Consider the following 24,194-nt stretch of genomic DNA (forward strand, 5'->3'; position numbering starts at 1 on the left):
GACCACATGGCACTGCAGACCTCTCCTGACCCGCCCGCTGCTCCCCTCAGCAGTGTACTTCATAGAGATGCCTGTTCTGCTCCCCATTCTGTCTCTGGTGAAGCTTCTCACCGCCCCTGAGCCTCTGGCCTGTACCCCAGTTCTGTATGTACAAAGTAAAAATAAAACCTTAAAAAAAATTCTTTGTGAATATTTGGTTAATTTCAATTTAATTTGACATTAAATGCCTACTGTATTGAAAAGATATTAGAGGGGAAAAATAATTACTAAAGTAGCTTATATTTACAGTGCTGTTTGCAAAGCACTTTGAGTGTGCATTTTCCTATTTCATTTTATTAGTAACTCAAAATAGTAGATAGATTTATTTCCACTTTTCATGAAGAAATAGAGCTCTTGAAAGATTGCAGCTTAATTTCGGCCACATAGCTAGTGAGTAATAGCTTAAACATGAAGAGAAACATAAGCTTAAAATTCAGTACTTTTTAATATGTGGTATATATACAAAAAGGAAAAATAACCAAGAAACAAAAAAAAAAACAAAAGAACTTTGCAACAAAAAGGAAGGAACCGGAAAGGGATCATGCTTAGTGAAATGAGCCAGAAAGAAAAAGAAAAATACTGGATGGTTTCACTTATAGCAGGAGTATAATGGACCAGTTGAGAAAATAAAATAATAATGAACAAATATACCAGAGACATTTTACAGGGTTGGAGTGGGGAATGGGATCAAAAATGGTGGAGGCAGGGGGGAAGTGCACTGGGCTGTGGTGATGGCATATGGGTGATTTGAAGCCCATATGGTGATGGGAAGCCCACGGGGATTATAACTGAGATGGAAAAAGGCACAAAATGATGTAAAAATAAACATATTATAAAAACAAAAATAAAAATGGTCCTCTAAAAAAAAAGTTCAGTACTTTTTAATTTTCCCTCACTCTTGCTATGAGTGACAAACTAATTTATATATAGGCCAGGCCACAATGGGTATGTTTTAATTTACAAACTCAATATTTATCTTCGTCGTTTCTCTTAAGTGATGAAAGCATAAGAATATGATCAGCTCATGAAGTGATAGCGATGTTGAAACGTCTGTGTGAATACTGATAAGGCGCTTTTCCTTACAGTGTTCTTTATCAGAATGCCTGCATGTATGGAAAATAATCATGCCACGTATTTTGCTGTTTATTGGGGAGTGTGTTGCATGTGACTATGGAACATAGTACCTACTCTTAGACACTGTGTTTTTTATTATCAGTGTGAAGGGTATGTCAAGCACCCTTTCTGAATATGTACCATTGAGTTACTTTCTTATGGTGTTAGGGACGATGTTTCTACAATGCATTCCCCCTTTTACCCATAAACTTTAAAAGGTTCAGTGCCAGGAAGAACAGAACTGTATCTTTATTTTCTCATCACATCCTCTCTTGAATAGATAATACTTTCATTGCTTTCTTTCCAAGTTGGCTTTGAGTCACTTCTGTGATTCTAGCTGTTGAACAGTCTTTCAAGTTAGCAATTAGTATTCTGGTGAAGTAAAATTTGTTGTGAAACTGCCATTCTTACCAGTGTAACTAAGGTGGTTTTAATAAATAATTTATTAAGCTCATGTTGTTGGAGGTATATGATAGTTGTCTTTCACAAAACTTCCTTAAGTCTTGATACTTGTAATTTCTTGGAAATTAAATCTTAAAATTAATCATCATAGTTTCAAGGTTGGAGAAGGCAGTAAGTTCTCAAGTTCAATATGGCCATATCTATGCCATTTGATATTTCAAAAGAAATCTTGAACTGTTTAGTCTGTCTTTATTGTTTTCTTACTTGATTAAATTTTACTGCCATGTAAATGAATAGATTCAAAGGAAATGATCTAGTTAGTTTGAGTCATAAATGGGACCCACAACTTGGGAAAACCTTGATAACTACCAGGTAACACCTCCTCACTGAACATGTCAGCTCTTTGTCTGAGCATATTGTACTGTGGCCCAGTATGCGAACTAATTCCCTCCAGTTAAGAAAAGTAGTCTTACCTGTGTTACACCTAATGCCAAGATTTTTGAAAGATAGTGGCGGGTTTCATTAAAGTATTTATCATATAAAATATAAAATTTGCTAGTTAGAATTTTTTAACATTAAGATGCACTGTTTTAAAATAGTAATTTACTATTTAACAAACCCTGACTCTCTTAGCATACTTCATTGCTTAGTCCTAACTTTTATTTTTAGAACACAGTTTATTTAAAGACCAATCTCGCTGCTGAATTTGACAGGCTTGACGTGAGTCCAACCTAATGAACCCAGAGGGAGAATTTGCAGAATGAGAATCTGGGAACAGACCTTCAACTTCTCTGCTATCCATGTGCATTCCTGCTTAGTGGAGATTTACTTAAAGTTGACTGTTTTCATCTTCTGTGCCATCTGATTCCAATCTGCGCTTGTCTTTTATAGCTAGAGACGGTTGGATGGCAGCTTAACCTTCAGATGGCTCACTCTGCTCAAGCAAAACTGAAATCTCCTCAAGCTGTCTTACAGCTGGGAGTGAGCAATGAGGATTCAAAGGTAAGGACTGGTGGCCCACTTAGATGATGCCTGTTGTTTGTAAGGTCTTGTATTTTATGATTAGCAGGGTCTTTGGTCTCTGGGCTGAGAGTTTAAACCTAACTCTATCAAAATTATGGAAGGCCAACAGATGGACAGATCTGTATTTGGGACAGATTTTGAGGTCAGATTCACATAACTGCTGCTTGAAGAAATTGCTTGTCTCACAAGGTGCCTTTCTAAAATTCTTGCAAGAATTTTAAAATGTGTTTTAAATTCTGCAGGAGAAACAAGTGGTAATAGCCACATAAAATGTAGGTATTTGTGGTTATGCCCAGGTATTTTGTTTCTTCATCTGCATACCTGTGGTAGAGGAGATACTGCCGTCTCTCCAGTGCCTGGAGTATGAAGATGCTGGGGTTGTGTGTGTGTGTGTGTTTGCAATATTTGTATGCATGCGTTTAAATCTCAGCTTTTGCAAAATAGAATTTTGGATGAGTTTTATACTGCACGCTAATTTCCTCTTTAATATTAATTTTGGAGAACGTGGATATGTTATGAAAGGTTAGAGAATTATTTAGGCAGTTTTTCTTATTTAATCATATAGATAAATGTGCATTTCAGATATCTTGAAATGTACATTTCAGATCAGATATCTCTCTTATTTAATTTTTTAAGATTGAAAAGGGTGAGTGATAATATCCCACCTAAATGAATGAAGTTTTGTCTCATCTCAAGGCATAATAGAGGTGAGTGTCTGAGGGAGACCTGAGGAAGGAGAGATTGCTGTCATTGGCTTATTCAGAGCACAGTAGGAGAAATATCATTTTTAGTGGATATTGATATTGAAGGATGATGATAGTGCAGCTTTATTATTAGCACCTTTGCTATGTGCTTCAACATGTGTGTCTCTGTCTTCCCTAAGAGCTGGGACCAGTGCCTGTGCCAGGTTCTTGTAGGCCGTTCAGTTGGGTCTTATTATGTACTTAATTTATAAATTCACTACGGTGTTTCAAAAGAAACACTTCATTTCAGTTTTCACCAGAAAATACATAACTTAATTGTTAGGAATTAAAGTGGTGTATTCTAGATGCTTCACAGCAGTGGCATAGCTTTGGGCTGGTCATTTAATCTTTATGATGGTCAGTTTCTCCGTCTGTGAAATGGGATAATGTTATCTCTTACACGGAGTTTTTATGAAGACGGGTACCCAGTGTCTGTAGTGTTTAGTCTCACCCCTAGTATTGTAGCAAATACTCAGTTAGTGCCCAGAAGGTCACAGTTTTGGTTCACTGAATAAGTAAATATCTTTGTTTTAAACTGAAGCTCTTACTAAATTTATTTCCTGAAAACATTACCCTTTTTTTTTCTTACTTTCTTCATCCTTTTTATTTATTTATTTATTTATTTGGTTATAGTTTTCACATTTATGCTTACTAGGAATTGGGGAAGTAAAAGAAAGCCTGACAAGTGCCTTTACTCCTCTGCTTTGACCTAGGGAAGACTTCTTAAAGTTTCGGAAAACCACCTAGAAGTTGCTGGTGTGGAGGAGCTATTTGTATTCCAAGCTATGGAATAGATACGTGCATACAATTCTCTCTGTATCTCACTGTTACAGCTCTCATGGCTGCCATATGTAAAGTCTGAGGAGCTAAAACAACTGGCACTGGGCTGAAGGATACTGCTTTGACCATCTGTTGGCTATGCTTAAGCATCACACCCAGCAGTGAGCGTCTTTGGGGTTCTTGCGTCCTCCTAACTCCTTTGTTAATGTTTTCAACATAGGTCTATTACAGCTTTTAGGCAGTAGGAATGAATGAATAATGCTGCTAGTAAAAAAGAGTCATGTTTTCAAGTTATACTATTCAGGAAGTCAGCACTGATGTGAAATCTAGCGCATTCAAGATACGGGCTTGAATGCGTGTTGTTTTTCTGTATGTTGCTAGTTTGAAGTTTCGAATGAACACTGGGTTGTCCTTATAACTCATAGAACTAGGGTACCTATTTTATGAACAGACACACACTTTGGAAGAAAGCAGTGCACAAATGTAAAAGTTACTTTCGTTTTGCGGGTACCTGAATGAACCTCTTTCTCTATTGTTCCCGCCTCCACAGTGTTGTATGGATTTGGTTCCTATTTCTGGTAGCTCCTGGATTTTTGGCACGTCATGGCGTGTACTACCACCGGACAGAAAGGTGTTGCCTCCAGGTGACGCATTGTGTCCTGGCTTAAGGGACACTTCTCTACCAATCCTCTTCTGCTCAGTGAACTGCTGCCTGGGGTTTCGGGTTTTGTGTACAGTCTCCCTGCTTTTATGATCTGCTCTTCTAGTCTTTGTACCCCTTATTACCTCTGGTGCCTGGGTGCTAATTTTTATGTAACTCCTGTTACTAAGGACCACACACTTTTTTACCCTCAAATATTTGGTCTGTTCTGAAATGAGAGTTCAGTATTTCTTGGCAGGTTGGAATACTAGGTAAAAGGGGGCATGTTTTAAAAACTGACTTTGTTCATAGACGATAGAGCCTTGATTAAAAGGAGGATTTAAAGTGCTCACTACTTCGTTTATGATGTAAAGTACCCTAAAGCATACTTGTGACATTGACATTTTTTTTTAAAGCAGAGTGCACTAGATAAAATCCTTTTAAATCTATGTTTTACAGTAGTTGTCCTGAAAATATCCTTGTAGTAAAACAGTTTCGAGACGATTAGAGTCAGTGCAAATTGAGACTATTTTGATAGCATTTAATTTTGAGCAAAGGAGTTGCAAATGTATTGCAATTCACTGCAGAATGTAGTTTCCAAGAATCTCTTTCTTCTCATCCACTTCCAACATACACATGCAAAGTGTATGTGTGCAGGTACAGCAGCAATCACACTAGATAACATTGTTGTGCTCGTCTCCTTTCGCTTAGAATGTTTCTGTCTCAAGGCTTTCCTGTTTTGCTACTAATTTTATCATGAAAGCTGGGTGATTATAGCTTTTCCTATGGTGTTTTGATATATTGTCTAGTTGTTTTCAGTTAATTGTCGTAGTGTCTGTCTACTACTGCATTTAGCAACTCAGATTATTTTCCTTTTCACAGATACCTCGATAACAGTTTTCTTGGTAATTTTTTTTTTCATTTATTTCAATAGGGGGCAGTAGAACTCTTTGCTTTACCTCATCTCTGGCATTCACAGTGTTACTTGAAATAACATTAAGAATTAATTGTGAAGTCAGTAGTTGTGGGAAATGTTGTGTTTACATTTCTAAACTGTATATAACAATACAGTTATCTTGTTTCCATCAACAAAATTAATGCCTATTAATCAGATATATACAGAACAAATAAATGAAATCATTATGATTTTAGCCTTGGATAATTTGTATAGGATCAGTTGCCAAGATGAAATTTATTATAAGGCTTTTTACACTACTGACTTTTTTGTTACATTCTGTTACTGTATTAATTTTTTTAAAGGAACAAAGAGAATAAAATAATCCCCATGCTAGTTAAATGGCTCCATTAGGTTGTAATATAACTAGGTCCAGACTAAAAATAGGCAGTTGAAATTTCTTTGTGTATAGAGAATAGCAGTTTTGTATGTAACAAGTGGTGATTTTAAATGACATAGACACTTGAACTTTGAACATCATAAACACTGAAATAATTCATTTTTTCTATTAATTTTTGCATTAGTGCATATCCCCCAGTACATTTCTCATCAAGACAGTCATGCTTTATTAATACAGTGATTCTGAAGTTTTTGTGATTTTTTTTAAAAGAAGGAATCCTTATGTTTCAATTGCAATGGGGATGAAATCACTTCCACAGGAGAACTTGCATTTATCTGAATGTTAAATTGGAATCTGCTGAGGTTGCAGAAGGTACTTCATGGATGGGTAATTATGGTTTCTAGCAGACTAGGTCTTTCAGTACTACTTTTCTGTTGTCTTCTTAAATCTTTAAAGGGACTCTTCTAGATCTGAATTGTTTGTATTATTCTTATTTTATAGATGGTGAAAGGGGGACACAGAGAGGTTTAATTATTTATGAGTTATGCTGCTGATAAAGAATAAAGAGGTAGGACTTGAAGCTGGGAAATTTTGAGTCCTAAGCTATATTCCTTGTAAGGATACCATATCATTTTATTAGTAACTTTGCAGTTGAACCTTTAATGTTTATGTATGTTTCAAAATGCTGAAAGTATCCAAAATGCACTGATAATTTTGTCGTTCATCTTCTTATTTAAATTGAAATAATTTTACACTTTCATTCTGTGAAAGACATTAATAAACACTTTCATGTAGTAAGTACAGTTGTCGTTTTTGAAGTTGTTGTGAGTTCAGTAGAGGCTTGGTAGAGGTCCATCTTGTGGTTAGGTTTATGCGCCGTCATTGATATTGATGCCTTAACAAAGAAAGAGACAAAATGTGATGTCTTAAGTATCATTAAAGAGAAAGTATATCCTTACATCTCTAACATTTTTCAGTCAGAGAAAAATATGATGTTCAAATCATGAGCACTTATAGATATAAAAATATCTTGATTTCCCGACACATTATGTTTGTATTGACTGATTCTGGAAGACCTTCAGATTTTTCTGAGCTATTCCTTTGAGCAGGTCTGAATTTCACAGACATGTTTTTATTCATCTATCTATATAGTGAATGCCTTTTTTTTTTAGCATACTGCCTCTAATAATAAAGTTTATTTTTCTCTATTAGAATTACTGTACATCTACAGCAGACATGGGGGATAATATATTTTTTAAAAGTTTCTTAAAGCCTCTCAGTGCCCACAATGCTGTTATGTTTTGCTGTGTGGTCTTCTGGTTATTTTCCCCTATATGTCTATTAACTTTTAAGTTGTTTTTAAAAAGTAACAATTTTTGTATTTGACCTAAGTGGCAAAAATTGAAGTTTTATTATTACTGTTAAATACTTGATATGGTTATGAGAAGTTAATCTCATTTATTATCCAGGTTTTCTTTTTTCCTTTTTAGTAAATAGCCATTCTTTTTTTCTACTTGGCGATCTGAAGTGACATTTTGTAAAGCCTTGAAATTTCTGTTCTGTGATTTAATTAGAAATTTTGTAAAGTGAACTTATCAATTTTCTGTCAACATATAAACTTCATTTGTGTTATTTGGAATGATTTTTCAGGATTCAGAAAATTTTTTAAGGTAGGTCAGTGGTTTTTCTTAAATGATGGATTAGTAATGATTTTCTTTTAAGAAATTTGTTGCTCTTTTTTGTTACCTAAGTTTTATATGTTTATTACAGAAAAATTAAAAGTTACAGAAATGTGGAAACAAAAGCTCAGCTTTACCATGAAAATAAAGCCAATCTGTTTGTTCTCTTTATTTGACAAGGTGTTTATTCTGTGCAGACTTTTTTTAGAGAGTCTGCTGATGACTTTTTGGTTTCATATATTTTTCTTCTTTAATTAACTATGTAACAAACGTTTCCTCTGTTAATTCTAACTTACTATTAATATATTTTAAATGTCTGCTTCTGTTTGGTTATGACATACTATGACTTCTATTCTTGCTAAGCTATGGGTTTGTTTCCAGTTTCCAAATTAGTTTCCCTAATTTTATGTTGATACTGGGATAAGACATTGTGTGTGCACATGTGTGTATGTATGTGTTTTATATATATATAAGTATATCAACACATACACATATGTAGTAAGTCCTCAGTAAGTATTCATGTGAATGATGGTTGGTTGAATGAATGAATGATTAATGAATGAATGTCCTTAGTATTTAGGATTATTCTCTAGGGGTATAATTACTAAGTGAAAGGGTCACCCCCCCCCTCAAAAAATAAAAGACTTTCTATAACCTGATAGTGGGCTTTTTATAATATTTTGGGAACATAAACAGGAAGTTAAAGGTTGTTTTCAAAAGATTTAAGAACTTCTTTATCTCCAAGATAGGTTCTTTGATAACTAGGTAGTTACTTCACATAATTTTAGGAGAAAAGCCTAGATATTTTTATAATATTATACAGTCCCTCTTTTATCATTTCTTTAGTCCATGTGTGTATAAAGAAACCTTTATGTGTTTTATTTTATTATAGGACAGTCTGTTCTCTCTCTCTCTCTTTTTTTTTTTTGGCAACGCATTTATTTATTCTATATACTTTCTTTTGAGAATCTTGTGATGACATTTTGATTTTATACATATTTTTTTCTCCATGTAACAACCCTTTTCTCCACTACTTTAAGCTTACTACCAGTATATTGCAGTGCTCCACAGTCTGACGGGGTACTCTGTCAGAACATGTAGGGGTGAGCTCATGGCTGCACATAACAGAGGCAATCTGCATGTGGGCATCACAGATCTGTTGGGGGAGGAACTGATGATGTAGCACAGAGAAGAATACAAATTCCTTGGAAAATGTGAGAAGATATGAGGCGCAGACCCAGACAAAAGAGTTGGGACATTCTTACTTGCTGTACTAGGAGAGCAGGTGAAGTGTGGACGGGGTGGAGAAGCCATTTGTAGAGAAGGCTTAAGTAGGTTGTTTTCATGGTGGGAAAAGTTGTGTCTGATTACTTCTATTTTCTCACTGTCTGTATTGGCTTGGGTATGTGAGTTAGTTACCATGGAAATTTGGAACGTGAACAAAGTAGGTGTTTAAGGCAATTTTACTGTACTGAACGGTGCTGTTGTCCAGTGAGGTAGGTGACATACATTTGCAATGAGAACGGTCGGAAGGTTGTACATTTTTCTTTTGTCGTTTTTAGTTGCTCTTGTGCATATGTGAAATAGCTGGATAGTTGGGTTTAAGAGGGTTTCATCTTGCCAGATATATCAAATGAAGGGAGAAAGAGATGAAGGGTTGGCTATATATAAAAGGGAGTGATTTTTGTGATTGCTCATAGAATTTAAATCGGGTCAGGTAGAAAGTGAGGATGTGGTGTTTTGGGCTGGGGTGTGATGGAAAAGGAGTAACTGACTGGAGGTAGAACTGGCATCATAGCATCGTAGCCATGACCTAGCGCATGTATGTGATTCAGAGGAGCTCAGCCAAACTCCTCTAAAGTTTCACCTTTGCTTCAGCTTGGAAACAGAGTGGTCTAGGTATATGGCGATTCCCTATCCTAGAGGTTCTCAGATTGTGACTGGCAGTTACGCCATGATAACTTGTTTCTTGGTTAATAATAAATGTAGCATCTGCTGGAAAATACTGGAGAACTTACAATGAGTCCCTATACCAATGATATTCTAGCCAGAAATCAGTTAAAATCTAAATTTTTGTATCTCATTTGAATGTCATTGGTGATTAGCTGAATCTATTATTCTGATTTTGAGACAGTTTATATATTTTATGTTCAAGACAAAGATGGCTGGCTTAAGTTTTTTCTTAAGGAAATTGCATTGTTGAATATTGAATTCAGTCCTAATAACTTTAGGAATAATGCAGTTGACTTTTTTATTTTAAAGATTTATTTATGCATTCAAGAACTGGGGTACAGGCCAGAGGTGTGGGGGGTGGGGGGATACACCAGAGACAGAGTGGGGAGCAGAACAGGCAAACTAATGAAGTACACTGCTCAGGGGAGCAGCCGGAAGACAGGAGAGGTCTGTTGTGCCCTGTGGGTCACCTCCTGGGCTGGGAATCGAACCTGTGTTGTAGTGGCCATGGACAGCTTCATAGCATTGTACTTTAACCTTTTGCGCCACCAGGGAAGGCCCTGACCTTTTTCTTTACTGGTCTCACTGAAATGAAAACTTGTGTATGTTTGTTGTATGTACAATACAGATGCTTCAGTGTATCTTTCATGGGTTATGAAGTTGTTTCTTTCAAAATATTTCTTTTATATAAGAATTATTTAAAGAAAATTAAAAGTATTCTACGAGGAGGAACTACTTTGAATATATTTTTCTTCTCTTAACAAATTATTGCATACTTTTGGCTTTTTTATGATATTGGAAAGAACAGAAACTTTTCTAATAAGATCACATAAAATTCTTTTTTTATTTTCAGCTGTCTTTAGTATCTGTGGTAAAAAGTTACCTAGTCTTTTAAGGGTCTCATGGCTGGCTGTAAAGTGCTTTTGGAATTTAATCATATCCTCCAGCCTTATATTTCCTTTTTTGGAAATGGGCCGTTCAGGAGGCCTACGGTTGCAAGTCTGATAGGTTGTTTCCGTGTTTGTGTTGAGCATCAGCTCAGTATTGTCAGCTCCACGTCTTCAGTCACTGCCCGGGTCGTAGTTGGAGGCCTGGACGAAGCTCTCAGCTAGGGCCTTGTCCAGGTAGTGTGCACGCAGCTGTCAGTGTCAGTCACGCTCACGTCCTGGGGAATGCTGTCACAGCAGTGGGGACTGTGGCTGGACAGCCAGCTGGAGCTGGGCGAGGAGCACAGCGTTAGCCTTATCTTCCCACTTATCCACCCCGACTACAAGCAGAATTAATCTAATCTGATTTTTACAGACGCCAAAAAAACTCGATTGCTTTGGGGGAAGTTTTGATCCTTTAGTCTAATTAATCAAATAATAGATTGTATACGATTTTTAAAATATCACATTCTATGGGATCAAAAATGGGGGAAGAAGGGAAGTGCACTGGACTATGGGGATGGCACACGGGTGATTTGGCTTCCCGTGGGAAGCCCACGGGATGACAACTGAGATGGAAAAAGGCACAAAATGATGTAAAAAGAAACTATTACATTATTTAAAAAAAATCACATTCTAAGTTTTTAGAAGTTGTTGGTATATCTGGAGTTTATATAAAACTTGCATATGCTCAATAACTGTGGTGTTATAGCATCAGTGAAATGATACAGTTTTGTTGTGGTTAGTTTGTCAAAACATACAGCATGTACTAGGCAAAGGTGAAATGTAATAGTAAGTGAATATACAGAAATGCTTGTTTACAAATTCATTTTTAGGGAATTTTTGTTCATCTCTTTTTTTAAATTCTTTTGTTCTTTTCTAAATTCACACAGCTATTTCATGTTATGGAAAACTCAGAATATGTAAGAAAACAGGATTCCCTTATAATTTATCTAAAGACAATGATGCTTTACTAGTATGGCTTTCCAAATAGTCCATGGTAAGCTAGTTTTTCTACCGTAGAACATTACATTGTAAAACATCTTTCATAGCAGTAAATAAATTTCTACTCCGCAATATCATTTTATTATCTTAATCATTATTTTTGAGCCATTACCTGACTCGTATAATCACTGCCAGTTCCATTCACTGTGTTGCAAATGGCAGAATTTCATCTTTTTTCCTCCCACTGAATATTCCACTGTATGTGTACCACTTCTTCTTAATCCATTTATCTGTTGTTGGGCATTTAAGCTATTTGCATAATTTGGCTATTGTTGCAGGAATGTGGGAGTGTGGATATTCCTTAAAATTAGTGCTTTTGCTTTCTTCTGATAGCTGCCGAGGAGCAGAAATGGGGACCATATGGTAGGTGTATTTTTAATATGTTTAGAAACCTTCACACTGTTTTCTTTGGGGCAGTTTACAATCTCACCAATAGTGTGCGATTATTCCTTTTTTCTGATCCCCTCACCAACAAATTATTAATTTTGGTCTTTATGATATGGAACGCTTTTGATGAGAGAGGAGGTAGCTCGTTGTGGTTTTTATTTCAGCAACATCTCTTTAAAGATGTTCCATTCACATATGGCATCTTCTTTTTTCTTTTTTGGGGTAAAACTAGTTCATTTTGCTAGTCATTTTTACTGTGGTACATCTGCTTTTAAAGCCATATGCAAACCTTTTGATAGATACTAACGTATTAGCTATTTTCAATGAGCAAAGTAGATCTTAGAAATGTTATCTTCCTGTTAGAGGAAATTCTGGCATCTGCTAAAGTCTTGACTCTTTGTTGAGAGGTAAACTCTTTTCTAGAGGGTGATATGTTTGAACATATAGTTAGGAATGTCTGTTTTTTAAATTGCGTATGTGTTTGTTCATTCGTGAGTTTCTCAAATGAAAAGGACTTGCTTCCTCCTTCTCTCCCTCTCCTTCTGTCTCTTCCTTTCGTCTGTATAATGGAGCAGAAAAGCAGTTATTTAGATATCCCATTTATCTCTAGGTATTCCAACTCACTCATCCTAAAAGGATGCTTTTACCCCAACTTAAGATGTGATCACTTCTTTGATAATAAGGGCAATATGATAAAAAACCCAAAGTAACTTTTGTCTAAGTTATAGTACAATGGAATAAGCCTTCTTTTCCAGCAAAAAGAAATTTCAGGTAAATTTGGCTATAAACTCTTGGATATGACCCAAAGGCATGAACAACAACAAAACAGATAAATTGGACTTTAAAATTTTCAAAATTCACAGGTTTTGCACAGAGACATGAAGAGTAAAGATAGCATAAAAAGGGGTGCAAAATATTACAAATCATATATCTCCTCAGGGATTTGTATCTAGATATATAAAGAACTCAACAACGAGAAGTCACACAACTCACATAAAAAAACGGGCAAAGGGTTTGGCTGGACGTTTCTTCAATGAAATATATAAATGACAGGCAGGCATAGGAAAAGATACTGGGCCCTCCCTGGTGGCGCAGTGGGTTAAAGCATAGCCCTATGAAGCTAGCCACAGCCATTTCAGCACGAGTTCAATCCCCTGGCAGGGAACTGGCCCACATGGTGCAGCAGACCTCTCCTGACCCGCCTGCTGCTCCCCTCAGCAGTGTACTTTGTCATATGGTCTGTTCTGCTCCCCACTCTGTCTGGTGAATCCTCTCACCACCCCTGCACCTCAGACCTGTACCCCAGTCCTATGTGTATGAATAAATCTTTTACGAAAAAAATATTTGTCGCTACTTGATAGGGAACTACAAATCAAGATTAGCTACCACTTCACATTAGCATGGCTATAACTATAAACACACACACACAAAGATAGCAATGGAGACATTTAATTAGGACTCTCATACTTTGCTGGTAGAAATGTTAAGTGGTTCAGCCTCTGTGAGAAATAGTTTGCCCTTTCCTCAAAATTCAAACAATCTTCACGTGACTCTGTAATTTTAATTCCTTGATCTATACCCTTAAGAATTGAAAACAGGGACAAGTACATGCACATGCATGTTTGTGTCAGTACTAGTCACAGTCACCAAAAGGTCCGTCAGTGGATAAATAATTAATGGTTCATATGTACCCACACATCATACATATCCATACAGCAGATTATTACTGAGCCATCAAAAGGAATGATGTACTGATAGGTGCTACAATGTGGATGAACCACACAGATAACTCATTTTTGCTTAGGCAAAGAAGTCACATGCAAGATCACATACTACATATTTCCATTTATATAATGTCCAGTTTAGGACATTGAGGAAAGGGCGTGCAGGAGGTTATAGGTTTCTTTTTGGGGTGATGACATTGCTCTGGACTCAGTGAGTCATAGCATTGTGAATGTATGGAAGGCATCCACTTGTACATTGAAAATATACAATCGGGGGAGCGGGAGGGGGGTTATGAATATGGGAGAGACAGACCGTAGGAACATTGCAACCCTCTCAGTTTACTAATGAGATAAGGGAGACCCGGGAGGTTAAATGATTTGTCAGTTAGTATTAGCAGAGCCAGATGAGACCCTAGTCACTCCTAATGGCAGGATTTATATTCAGGGTGGGAAGACTGACTTTTAAAATCTTCGACCTTATGCAGGAGTCTAAATATTTCTGTGGCACATTTACCAGTTTGCATCTGTGTCTAGTTATACTTGCCTCCTGGAACTATTGATGGAATTAAAGGAGAGGATGTCTGTGAACTGCTTGTAACGAGTCTCACGTAGCAGGCACTTGGTGCTAATTCACTTGGAATTTGGGATGGTGGCATTGAACATTGTGTTAGGAATGTAAGTTCCCTTGGACAGTATAGGAATATAGGATCTTTGAAGAATAGCTGAGTCCTGGCTTGGTGAGCAAAATAGGCTGTTCGCTTAAAACAATGGTTCAGTTTTAAACTAGTGTCTTTTGTAACTGGTCTGTTAAAACTGATATTGAATTATCTATGGACTTCTTTTTTTTTTTTATAACAAATCATTGTTCCTTTTCTCTTAATCAGTAGAAATGACTCCCGAATGAATATAGAGCAAGAGTACCACTTTCTTAATTACTAATATTGCATTGTAGGCCACTTGAACTCCCTGTGGGAATTTTTTTTTTGTTCCACTCACAGTGACCTTTCATGGAGTGTGTGCTCTGGAAGAGCAAATCCACAGCCAGCATTATGGCAGCGTGCCAATTACAAATCTAATTTTCTATTATATTAAACTAGCTCTGCTTTTATATGCCATTCTCATTTATAAGACTTGGTATTTACTTAGTAGCTTTCAGCTACAGGACTCAAAACTCTACAAATATTGAACTTTAAAATATTCCTTTGAGGCAGGCACGCCATAATCATCCTATTTGTTACAAAAGGAGGGTCTTGTTAATACTATAAGACTCTAAGAGAAGAAAAGTTAATAAAAATGTTACTGTCTATAGGATGGTCCTTTTTTTTTTTTTTTAAAGATTTATTTATTTATTCATACAGAACTGGGGTACAGGCCAGAGAAGTGGAGAGTGAGAGGATTCACCAGAGACAGAGTGGGGAGCAGAACAGGCAGATCGACGAAGTACACTGCTGAGGGGAGCAGTGGGCAGGTCAGGAGAGGTCTGCCCCGCCATGTAGTAACCTCCGGGGCAGGCAGGGATCGAACTCATGCGCAAGTGGCTTAAGCTTCTTAGTGCTGTGCTTTAAACCACTGCGCCACCAGGGAGGGCCAGGATGGTCCTTTTTTAATATGAAGCCAAAAATTGCTCTGCCTCTGTGTAAATGGTGGTCAGATTTTCATCCCAATTTTAATATGGGTATTTCCTTTCCATCCGTGATGTAATATTAACTTACTTTGGTTCTAGAGTTTAAGAAAATAGGGACGTTGTAATGTGTACCAAAAGCAGTTTGACTGAACTCTTTGAACTGTCAATCTTTTGCTATAGATAGATGAGTAGAATAATAACAATAGATTTCTTAACTTTGATGTATTGAATATTCAGTTAACATCACATAAGAGTGTCCTCAGGTATTTTAGATTGGCCTGTAGTGATGGCTATTTCACAGTAGGGATGCTGCCACCTTAGTGCAGTTACGCCTTTCTCGAGCGGTACACATGCCTTTTGTGAATAAAATATCACCTACTGTTCTGTACGTGTTTCTAGAATCTCCCTCAGTGCACACACTGACAGGAAACACTTTCCCATTTCCCAGCTCGTATACACTCCAGGACTTATACTCATCTGGTGTTATTTAATTATGTTATAGTGGAATTTATAGAAGTGGGTCATGGTGAAATTGATGTGAATGGAATCGCATGTCATGCACTGTATTAACTGAAGTCCTGTGTTGTTCATGCCTTGTTCCTCTTCTGTTTTACTTATTCACGCCAGCAGAACCTGCAGATCCTCATTTCTTATAATTCAGTATTAGTACTGTATTCACTAAGAAAGCTTTCTGCCCATTACCACTCTTCTACAACCTATGGGATCAGTTCATGATAAACCAGTGGGTTTACCTGTCTTCTATTTGTATATTCTTGTAGAAATCTTATAAACTTTCTGTGTGTCCCAGTGAAAACAGGAGGGGATAAGATATAACTGGTGTAGGTGTTAACTTTTAAATTGCAATACTGACCTGGTTAGTGTCGGTTTGAAGAATTCTAATTTTAGTTTCGCTTTTTCTCCAAATATGTTGAGTCTGATTATGTTGTGACCAGCCAAGTTATTTTAATTGTGCTTAGATCCAGACATGACCATCTCCCGTGGTTTCCATTTTTGGAAGCTCTGTTTATATTGTTTTACACAGTAGAGGTCTGTCTTTTTATTAGGAGCTTTAATATATTAGCTTTTTTGCTTTTTTTAGTCACTAAGACATATTACATTCACTAATATAAGATAAAGTTCTGACCTTAAAACTTAGCTATTTCGGCCCTCCCTGGTGGCGCAGCGGGTTAAAGCACAGCAGTGAGAATCTGAAGCCACTTCCGCATGAGTTCGATTCCCGCCTGCCGCCTGCCCCGGAGGAGACCACATGGCGAGCCAGACCTCTCCTGACCCGCCCGCTGCTTCCCTCAGCAGTGTACTTTGTCAATCTGCCTGTTCTGCTCCCCACTATGTCTCTGGTGAAGCCTCTCACCGCCCCTGAGCCTCTGGCCTGTACCCCAGTTCTGTATGCACAAATAAATAATCTTTAAAAAAAAAAAACTTAGCTATTTCACAAGGCTTTTCTGAAAATGAAATATGATCAAAAATGTAAAAATGCTTATTACACTGCAATTTTAGCATACCTATCCCTTCAACTGTTTTCTGCCAACTGCTCATTCCCTAAGAGGAATGGTACCATATTCCCTAAGAGGTCTTTTCAGGCTAGGGCAGGAGAAGCATCATGGCCCACTGTTCATAATGTCATTCATTGTTGAGTCTTGCCAAAACTGGAACTAACTGCAAATGCAGAAAGCACAAACAAGGCAATTCTTTTGTCATCTTTTAAAATAGTTTTTGTAAGAACTTTATGGTAAATTACTTATCAGCAATCGGCAGAAAATGTCTGAGGGGGTAGATATGCTAAAAGGCTTTGCCAACTTTGATGCTAGAGATCCTCTTTTCTTTGAACATCGAGGCAAAGTCAGAAAAGAGCATTATCTAAACATTCAGGTAAAAAGTGTTTGTCTTCAGAGAGAATGTCAGTTTTAGGGGTACTAGAAGATAAGCAATGTGGAAAGAAAACCTGTTACATTTGGAAATATGAAATCAAAAAATAGATTCTGTTACAACATTTTGGAGGAAGTATACAAATCACCAGGTAAGGATATTAATTATTATTGGAAAAGTGCATATAAAGTAGAAATTGGGGCCTAGAGGCATCCTAATTTCATATTTGTAATAAAGATAGGAAAGATTAAATGAAGTGTTCATATTTTGAATTTCTAAGTAGAGAAAGGTTATTTTTCTATGAATGCATATATTTATACAAATCAACTACCAACTTGTTTCTTGAGTGGTTATTTAAATACTGCAGAAATTTCATCGGAATTAGTTAGTTTTAGCAGCATGTAGTATCAATAATTATAATGTAAACTCAGCGTGATATTGGATCTTTTAAAACTATTTCGTGAAATTTGCTCAGTGCAATTTTATCCAAATGGGAAGTGACATTGGATTTTTTTTAGCAATATCAGTCACAGTGGTGTCCTGTGAAAGAAGCTTCAGTAAAACTAAAGATATTTTAAAATTATTTAATGTTCGCACTTGGTCAAGAGAAATTAACCCGTAGTTCCCTCAGTTTCAGAGGACAGAAGCGGGCCCTCCCTGGTGGGCAGCGGGTTAAAGCACAGCATTATGAAGCTAGCCACAGCCAGGGAGTGACCCACATGGCGCGGCAGACCTCTCCTGACCTGCCCGCTGCTCCCCTCAGCAGTGTACTTCATCAGCCGGCCTGTTCAGCTTCTGCTCTGTCTCTGGTGAATGCTTTCGTTGCCCCTGCACCTCTGGCCTGTACCCCCGTTCTGTATGCAGAAATAAATAATTCTATACAGATTTAAAAAAAGAAAAGAAAGAAGCAGTGAAGTAGATTTAAAAAATAAAATGAGTTTGCATCAATTAAGAGCAGAAGGGAAATTGACAGAAAATTCTGTTGTTGATATAAATAAAGACTTAAACTTAACATTCTGGGGAAATATTAACCATTAAAGTATGCATTAAAAGTTGGAAGTGGGGCATATGTCTTTCTTTTTGCCTCAAGTTCCAGGACTAATGAGAACATTGCAATAGCACATTGCCATTTCTCCCCTTATGGCTTTTGTTATTGTTGTCATACCTTTTCCTTCCATTTGTTATAAAACTCACACTTTATTTTTATTTTTGTGTACATGATTAATTAAAGTCTCCAATCAGTCCCTTTCAGAAAGGGAGGTTATCCAGGTAGGCCTAACCAAGTCAGGCATGCCCTTTAAAAGCACTGCACTATGAAGCTTAAGCCACTTCTGCATGAGTTCGATCCCCGCCTGCCCCGGAGGTGACCACATGGCACTGCAGACCTCTCCTGACCCGCCCGCTGCTCCCCTCAGCAGTGTACTTCGTCAGTCAGCCTGTTCTGCTTCCTGCTCTGTCTCTGGTGAACCCTCTCACGCTCCGCATCTCTGGCCTGTACCCCAGTTCTGTATGAAAAAATAAATCTTTGTCCTCCCACGTGTGCAAAGGACTCACAGGCTGCTGCCTTGAAGATAAAGGAGTCAGGGATAGTGACCACTAGGGTCAGAATGACCCGTCCGCACAGCGTATAAGCGTAGCCCACTGACCACCAGCGGCAGACTAGATCCGCCCCACTGCAAGCCACTAAATTAGTGGTAACTGGTTATGCAGCAATAAAAAAACAAACAAACAAACAAAAAACATAGCATGTTTTGCTTATCAGAACATTTCTACGAGGCCCTCTACTAGGTTTTAGATCTTTGTGACGTCTGAACATAAAGATTGACAGGTCCACGCTGGTTTGACCTGTACCCGGAAGCCATTTCCTAATGAGAAGGATTTCGTCATCAAGGTGCTGGCTACATTGCCTGGTGTTATTGTTTAAGCCAGCAAATCCTTGCTCCTCTACAGCTGACAGTTCATTCTGGAGCTCATCTGTTTGCCCTCACGTCTTAGGCAGGGGGAGAACCCAGGGGTACGTGCAGTCACTGAGTTCATTAGGAACTTTTCTTATTTTCATGTTTCTGCCAACTGCAGTGTTTCCCAACTTTCCTCCACAATGAACTAAGGATACTCTCCAGTAATATTTCCTCACTTTTTCTTAAACCATCACCAGATACGCTTCTGCCATTTGGCTTTACTACACGAGTTTCAGAGCTCTTTAGACTTCAATAGTCTCTGCCTGGTCCCATTGCCAAGGGCAGCAAGGATTACATCACAGTTTTGTGACTTAGCTTCAGAAGTCACTTCGCATGATGTCTGTTGTCCTGTATGCAGTCACAAAAATCTGCTGGGTTCATGGGGGGAGATGGGGAGGATTGACCCTATTTCTCTATAGGAAAGGTGCTAAAAGCCACATTTTAAAAGGTTCGTATGGGAGAATAGACATTGTATTTGTATTTGGAGAATTAAGTCTACAGATCTCAAGGGTATAGCTTGTAATTTAAAGTGGCTTTTTGTCTGATTTGTAATGGTCTTTCAAAGTAAAATGCTACTAACCCTGTAGCCCATTTTACAATTACAGATTCATAGGAAAATTGAAAGTTTCACTTATAGTATATCCAGAACTAACATTAGCCAACTGGTACATTCTAAACTTAAGTAATTCAAGCAGATTTTTTTTCCTTGTTTAATGAGTTTTCACTTTAAAAAAAGTCTTAATTGAAACAATCTGTAACCCCCTTTTATGCTTTTTGTTAGGTTTTTAAAAACTGAGCAATAGCATACAAAGTAGACAAATGTGGATTATGATTTATGATTTTCTAGCATTTGTTTTAAAGCATTGCCTTTTTTTTTCTTTAAGAGCACGTTCTAATGGCAGTGAGATAGGATATAGCCTGTTTCTGTTTTACTTGTGTCTTATTGTAAATCAAGTTGATAATCCACGGGGGGCATCACCCCATCCTCGTGGGGCATCACTTCTTATGGACCCTCATCTCCAGTGTTTCCCTAGTGGCAAAGACCAATTCGTGCTTTCAGTTGTAGCAGGTAAGAGGACATCCCACTCAAATACTTTTCATTACAGTAAACATTCATGCAAAATTTCTGAAGAACCACAAATGATGGAGTAGTAATTTATCAGAACTTTTTGATTGCTACTAAGCACAAATCTCTGCAAACTATTACTGAAAGTGCATGGTGCTCCTGACAGGCAGCGACTGTTCTAGATTTTCTAGAAGGATGAAGTCAACAGTGAACCCTGTTTTCCCCCTTTAACAAGAATGACAGAGTAAATAAATGTTTGCTTACATGAGTTGAATAAAATCTCAGTATAGCATATTATTATTATTATTTTAAGATTTATTTATGCATACAGAACTGGGGTATAGGCCAGAGGTGCAGGGGGTGAGAGGCTTCACCAGAGACAGAGTGGGGAACAGAACAGGCAGATGGACGAAGTACACTGCTGAGGGGAGCAGCGGGCGGGTCAGGAGAGGTCTGCCGCGCCCCTCCAGGGTGGGGATCCAACTCAAACTGAAGAGACTTTACTTTCTGAGTACTGTGCTTTAACCTTCTGCGCCACCAGGGAGGGTCACAGCATATTATTTTAAGAATAGTTCTATTACTTTTTTTTTTTTTTACTACGCAGTCTTACCTGTGATCTTACATATGCTAAATTGTGTCCATAGAGAAAGGACATAAAAATTGTACAGTAACCAGAAGCTCACATCTCTATAACTATGACCCAGATAAATATATAAAACTTTGCCATCCTGCCACAATTCTTGTGAGACATTAGCACAATACTTTACATCTTTCCCTTCGATTTGGCCTACAGTTCTAGAACATAGTGTATTCGGAGATTGTCTTGCCCCTTGGGACGCTGGACCTGAGAAATGTTTGAGTCTTTCACCTCAGCAAGTAAGTAACTTTCTCTGAGTTCGTGCAGGCAGCACAATTTGGTCAGTTTGTTTTGTTACTATAGAACAGGGGTTCCTACTTTTTCAGGCTCCCTTTCAAATAGCAGGCTACTTAAGGATGACTGTTCTGTGCAGTGACTGGATCTCGGCTCCTATTTATCTTCATTCTATAAAAGAACAACTGAGCAAGATCATCTGTCTAGTAAGATACTGAGCTGAGATTTTCAAACCCAGATATGTCTGGCTCCAATGTAATAAAAACTTCAGTGAATAACTCTCCTGAGTTAGAGATAAAAATGACTTCAGCAGTTGACTTTCTGTCTAAAGTGGGGGAAGGAGGGAAGGTCAGGGATGAGGGTATGAAATCTGCAAAGTATTGATGCTGAACAATCAATAATTTCTGTCAGTTTCAACTGTTGAAGAATGTCAAGAGTCAGAACTTGAAGATGCAAATCAAATCATAGTTTTTATGTTTTGGGAATATATAGTTGTATATTTCTGTTAAAATGTGCATTGTAAAGAAAGTATAAATATTTGAAATTTATTATGTGCCAAGCTCTGTGCTGGGTGCTGAGTGAATAAAAATTAGAATTAATTTGCCTCCTCAGGATAAAAATCAGTAATACAAGATGAGAAGACTTGGAAACAGTACAGATATTTGGAAAATATGCTAAACACCTAAATATTCTTGGTGTCCAAAATCTGGGCTACTTTTAGATGGCATTGAATTATGAAAGCTTGGGTCTCCTTGGTGGCACAGGGGTTAAGCCTCAGCACTGTTAAGCTGTAGCCAGCCACTGCAGCCTGAGTTCAATCCCCAGCTGAGGAGCTAACCTACATGGCACAGCAGACCTCTCTGATCTCACCTGCTGCTCCCCTCAGCACTATACTTCATTATTCTGCCTGTCCTGCTCCCCACTCTGTCTCTGGTGATTCCTCTCATCCTCTGCACCTCTGACCTGCACCCCAGTTCTTGTATGCATAAATAAGTAAGAATAAATCTTTTAAAAAAGGAATTATGAAGGCTTATGCATTGTGCAGTGTGAACATACAGTATGTGGGCTTGATCTTGTCTAGATCCATTGAGAAGACTGAACAGAGAAACAGACACTTGAATTAGATCTTTCAAAGTAAAGGAAAGAAGGAATGAATCATCTGAGTGAGGGCAAGAGTACATACAGTAACTACATTGAGCAAGCTTAAACCTAAATATATTGTCCAAAAAGATCATAATTCACCTCCCTCACAGTAGAAAGCCTTTCATTTATAGTATGAGGAGCTTGATCCATGAACATTGTATTGTGTCCTTAAAGGGAGTCAGTGACAGAATCAGGAGCACTATTTTTTTTTTAATCTTTGAGCATTATATTACCTAAGTGTACCACATTAAGTATAGTAGGTCATTCGGAGTACTGTTTAGCCCTCAAAAGGGTGACTTTTCCAAGTGTATTTTGGTCTACAAAAATTATTTCATAAAACTTTATTTCCAGGTGATCATTTAGATGCTTTCGATGACCAGGGAGTATGGTCCTCTCTTAAAGACTTTTGAGTACAATTTAGGATAGAATAATGGTGCATCAGAGATTGGAGGCCATAGGTATCTAGTGTGGTACTGACCACCTAGATACCACCAGTGGCAGTGGGTTACAGAGGGCAGTCCTGAGGGTGCTTGGGCAGCAGACGGTGGCTTGGATTTTGCCTCTCGATTCTTCTCCCATGGCCCTTGACTTTATCCTCCAAAATTAAGGCTAGAGATGTGAAAGGGACCTCTGTGCGTAGTTAGATGTGCCTGAGGATTGCTAGAACTTTTACTCTTGGTCCCTGTGTTGAAGATCAACGGTGGCATTTTTTTTAAAATGTAAATTTAGTATGAGAATGTAGCTCTGATTTATTGATATTGTAACACTTTTCTGGCATTGGCAATAAGCCAGTACATTCCTTGTGTATTGACCTTCAGATACTAATTTAGCATCCTCATAGCAGAAGCTGCACCAAAAATGTGAGGAAAATCAAGTCTTGCTCTTTTTTTTTTTTTTTTAGATTTATTTATTTATTTATGCACACAGAACTGAGGTACAAGCCAGAGGTGCAGGGGCGGTGAGAGGATTCACCAGAGACAGAGTGGGGAGCAGAACAGGCAGATTGAGAAGTACAGTGCTGAGGGGAGCAGCGGGCAGCTCAGGAGAGGTCTGCTGTGCCATGTGGGTCACCTCCAGGGGGGGATCAAACTTGCACTCAAATGGCTGCAGCCAGCTTGCAGTGCTGCGTCCTAACCCGTTGTGCCACCAGGGAGGGCCTCAAGTCTTGCTCTTTTTAATTAATTTAATTAAATGTGATAGATAAGAGCAGAAGGATAAGAGAGCACCTGAAGATGGCTGGGTCTCGGAGGTACAAGGTATTAGAGCTGTACTCTCCTGTGGCTCTTCGATGTATTAGATACAAAGATTTTGAATTTGGAGGAAAAACCTACAGCAGACTATTACCTGCGAATACACATAGTGATTCCATAGAAATGGTCATACTGGAAATAATACCAGAAGTTCCTTATCTTACTTTTAAGCCTCTCTCTTCTCAGAGCCTTGGCACTTAAAACTTAGAGATAACCATGTCCTTGGTCAGGGTGGTGGGCACCCTGCCACCTCACCTTTGTACTGAAATTAGGAAGAGGATGTAGGATGGCGCTTACTGCTTTGCTCTTACTGGAAGCCCTTTCAGAGTGTCTGCCACTTAGCTGTGGAAGGACCTGGCTGGCCGGTGGAAACATCAGTGTAAGGTGGTCCACTATTGTTTCTTTCAGAAGACTTGTTTTTCGTTCTGAGATTATAGTCATCCCTTTGTAGTCAAGGGACATTGATTCTAGAACCCACTGTGGATACTGAAATTCATGGATGCATAAGTCCTTTTTATAAAAAAGGTGGAGTGTTTGAATATGACCTTACAAATATTCTCTTGTATACTTTAAGTCACCTCTAGATACTTAAATATCTAATACAATCTGAGTGCCGTGTATGTAGTTACATGGTATTGTTCAGGGACTGATAACAAAAATAAAAGTTTGCGCAGGTTTTGTAGAGA

General features: G+C 37.9%; 1 protein-coding gene across 2 annotated transcripts in view; it reads left to right on the forward strand.

The window, feature by feature from the left end:
• Positions 1 to 24,194, forward strand: part of COMMD10 (COMM domain containing 10) — a 117,251-nt gene that overhangs the window by 23,406 nt on the left and 69,651 nt on the right. The window contains exon 5 of one of the 2 annotated variants that reach the window (XM_004686647.2): positions 2,446 to 2,556. The exons of the other annotated variant lie outside the window; for it this stretch is intronic. Within the exon in view, the coding sequence (XP_004686704.1) occupies positions 2,446 to 2,556 (111 nt within the window). The remainder of the gene's footprint in view (positions 1 to 2,445; positions 2,557 to 24,194) is intronic. 2 annotated transcript variants of the gene reach the window in all.

This window comes from Condylura cristata, unplaced genomic scaffold (genome assembly GCF_000260355.1).
Source record: "Condylura cristata isolate star-nosed mole 26May11 unplaced genomic scaffold, ConCri1.0 scaffold00021, whole genome shotgun sequence".
Lineage (NCBI taxonomy): Eukaryota > Metazoa > Chordata > Mammalia > Eulipotyphla > Talpidae > Condylura > Condylura cristata.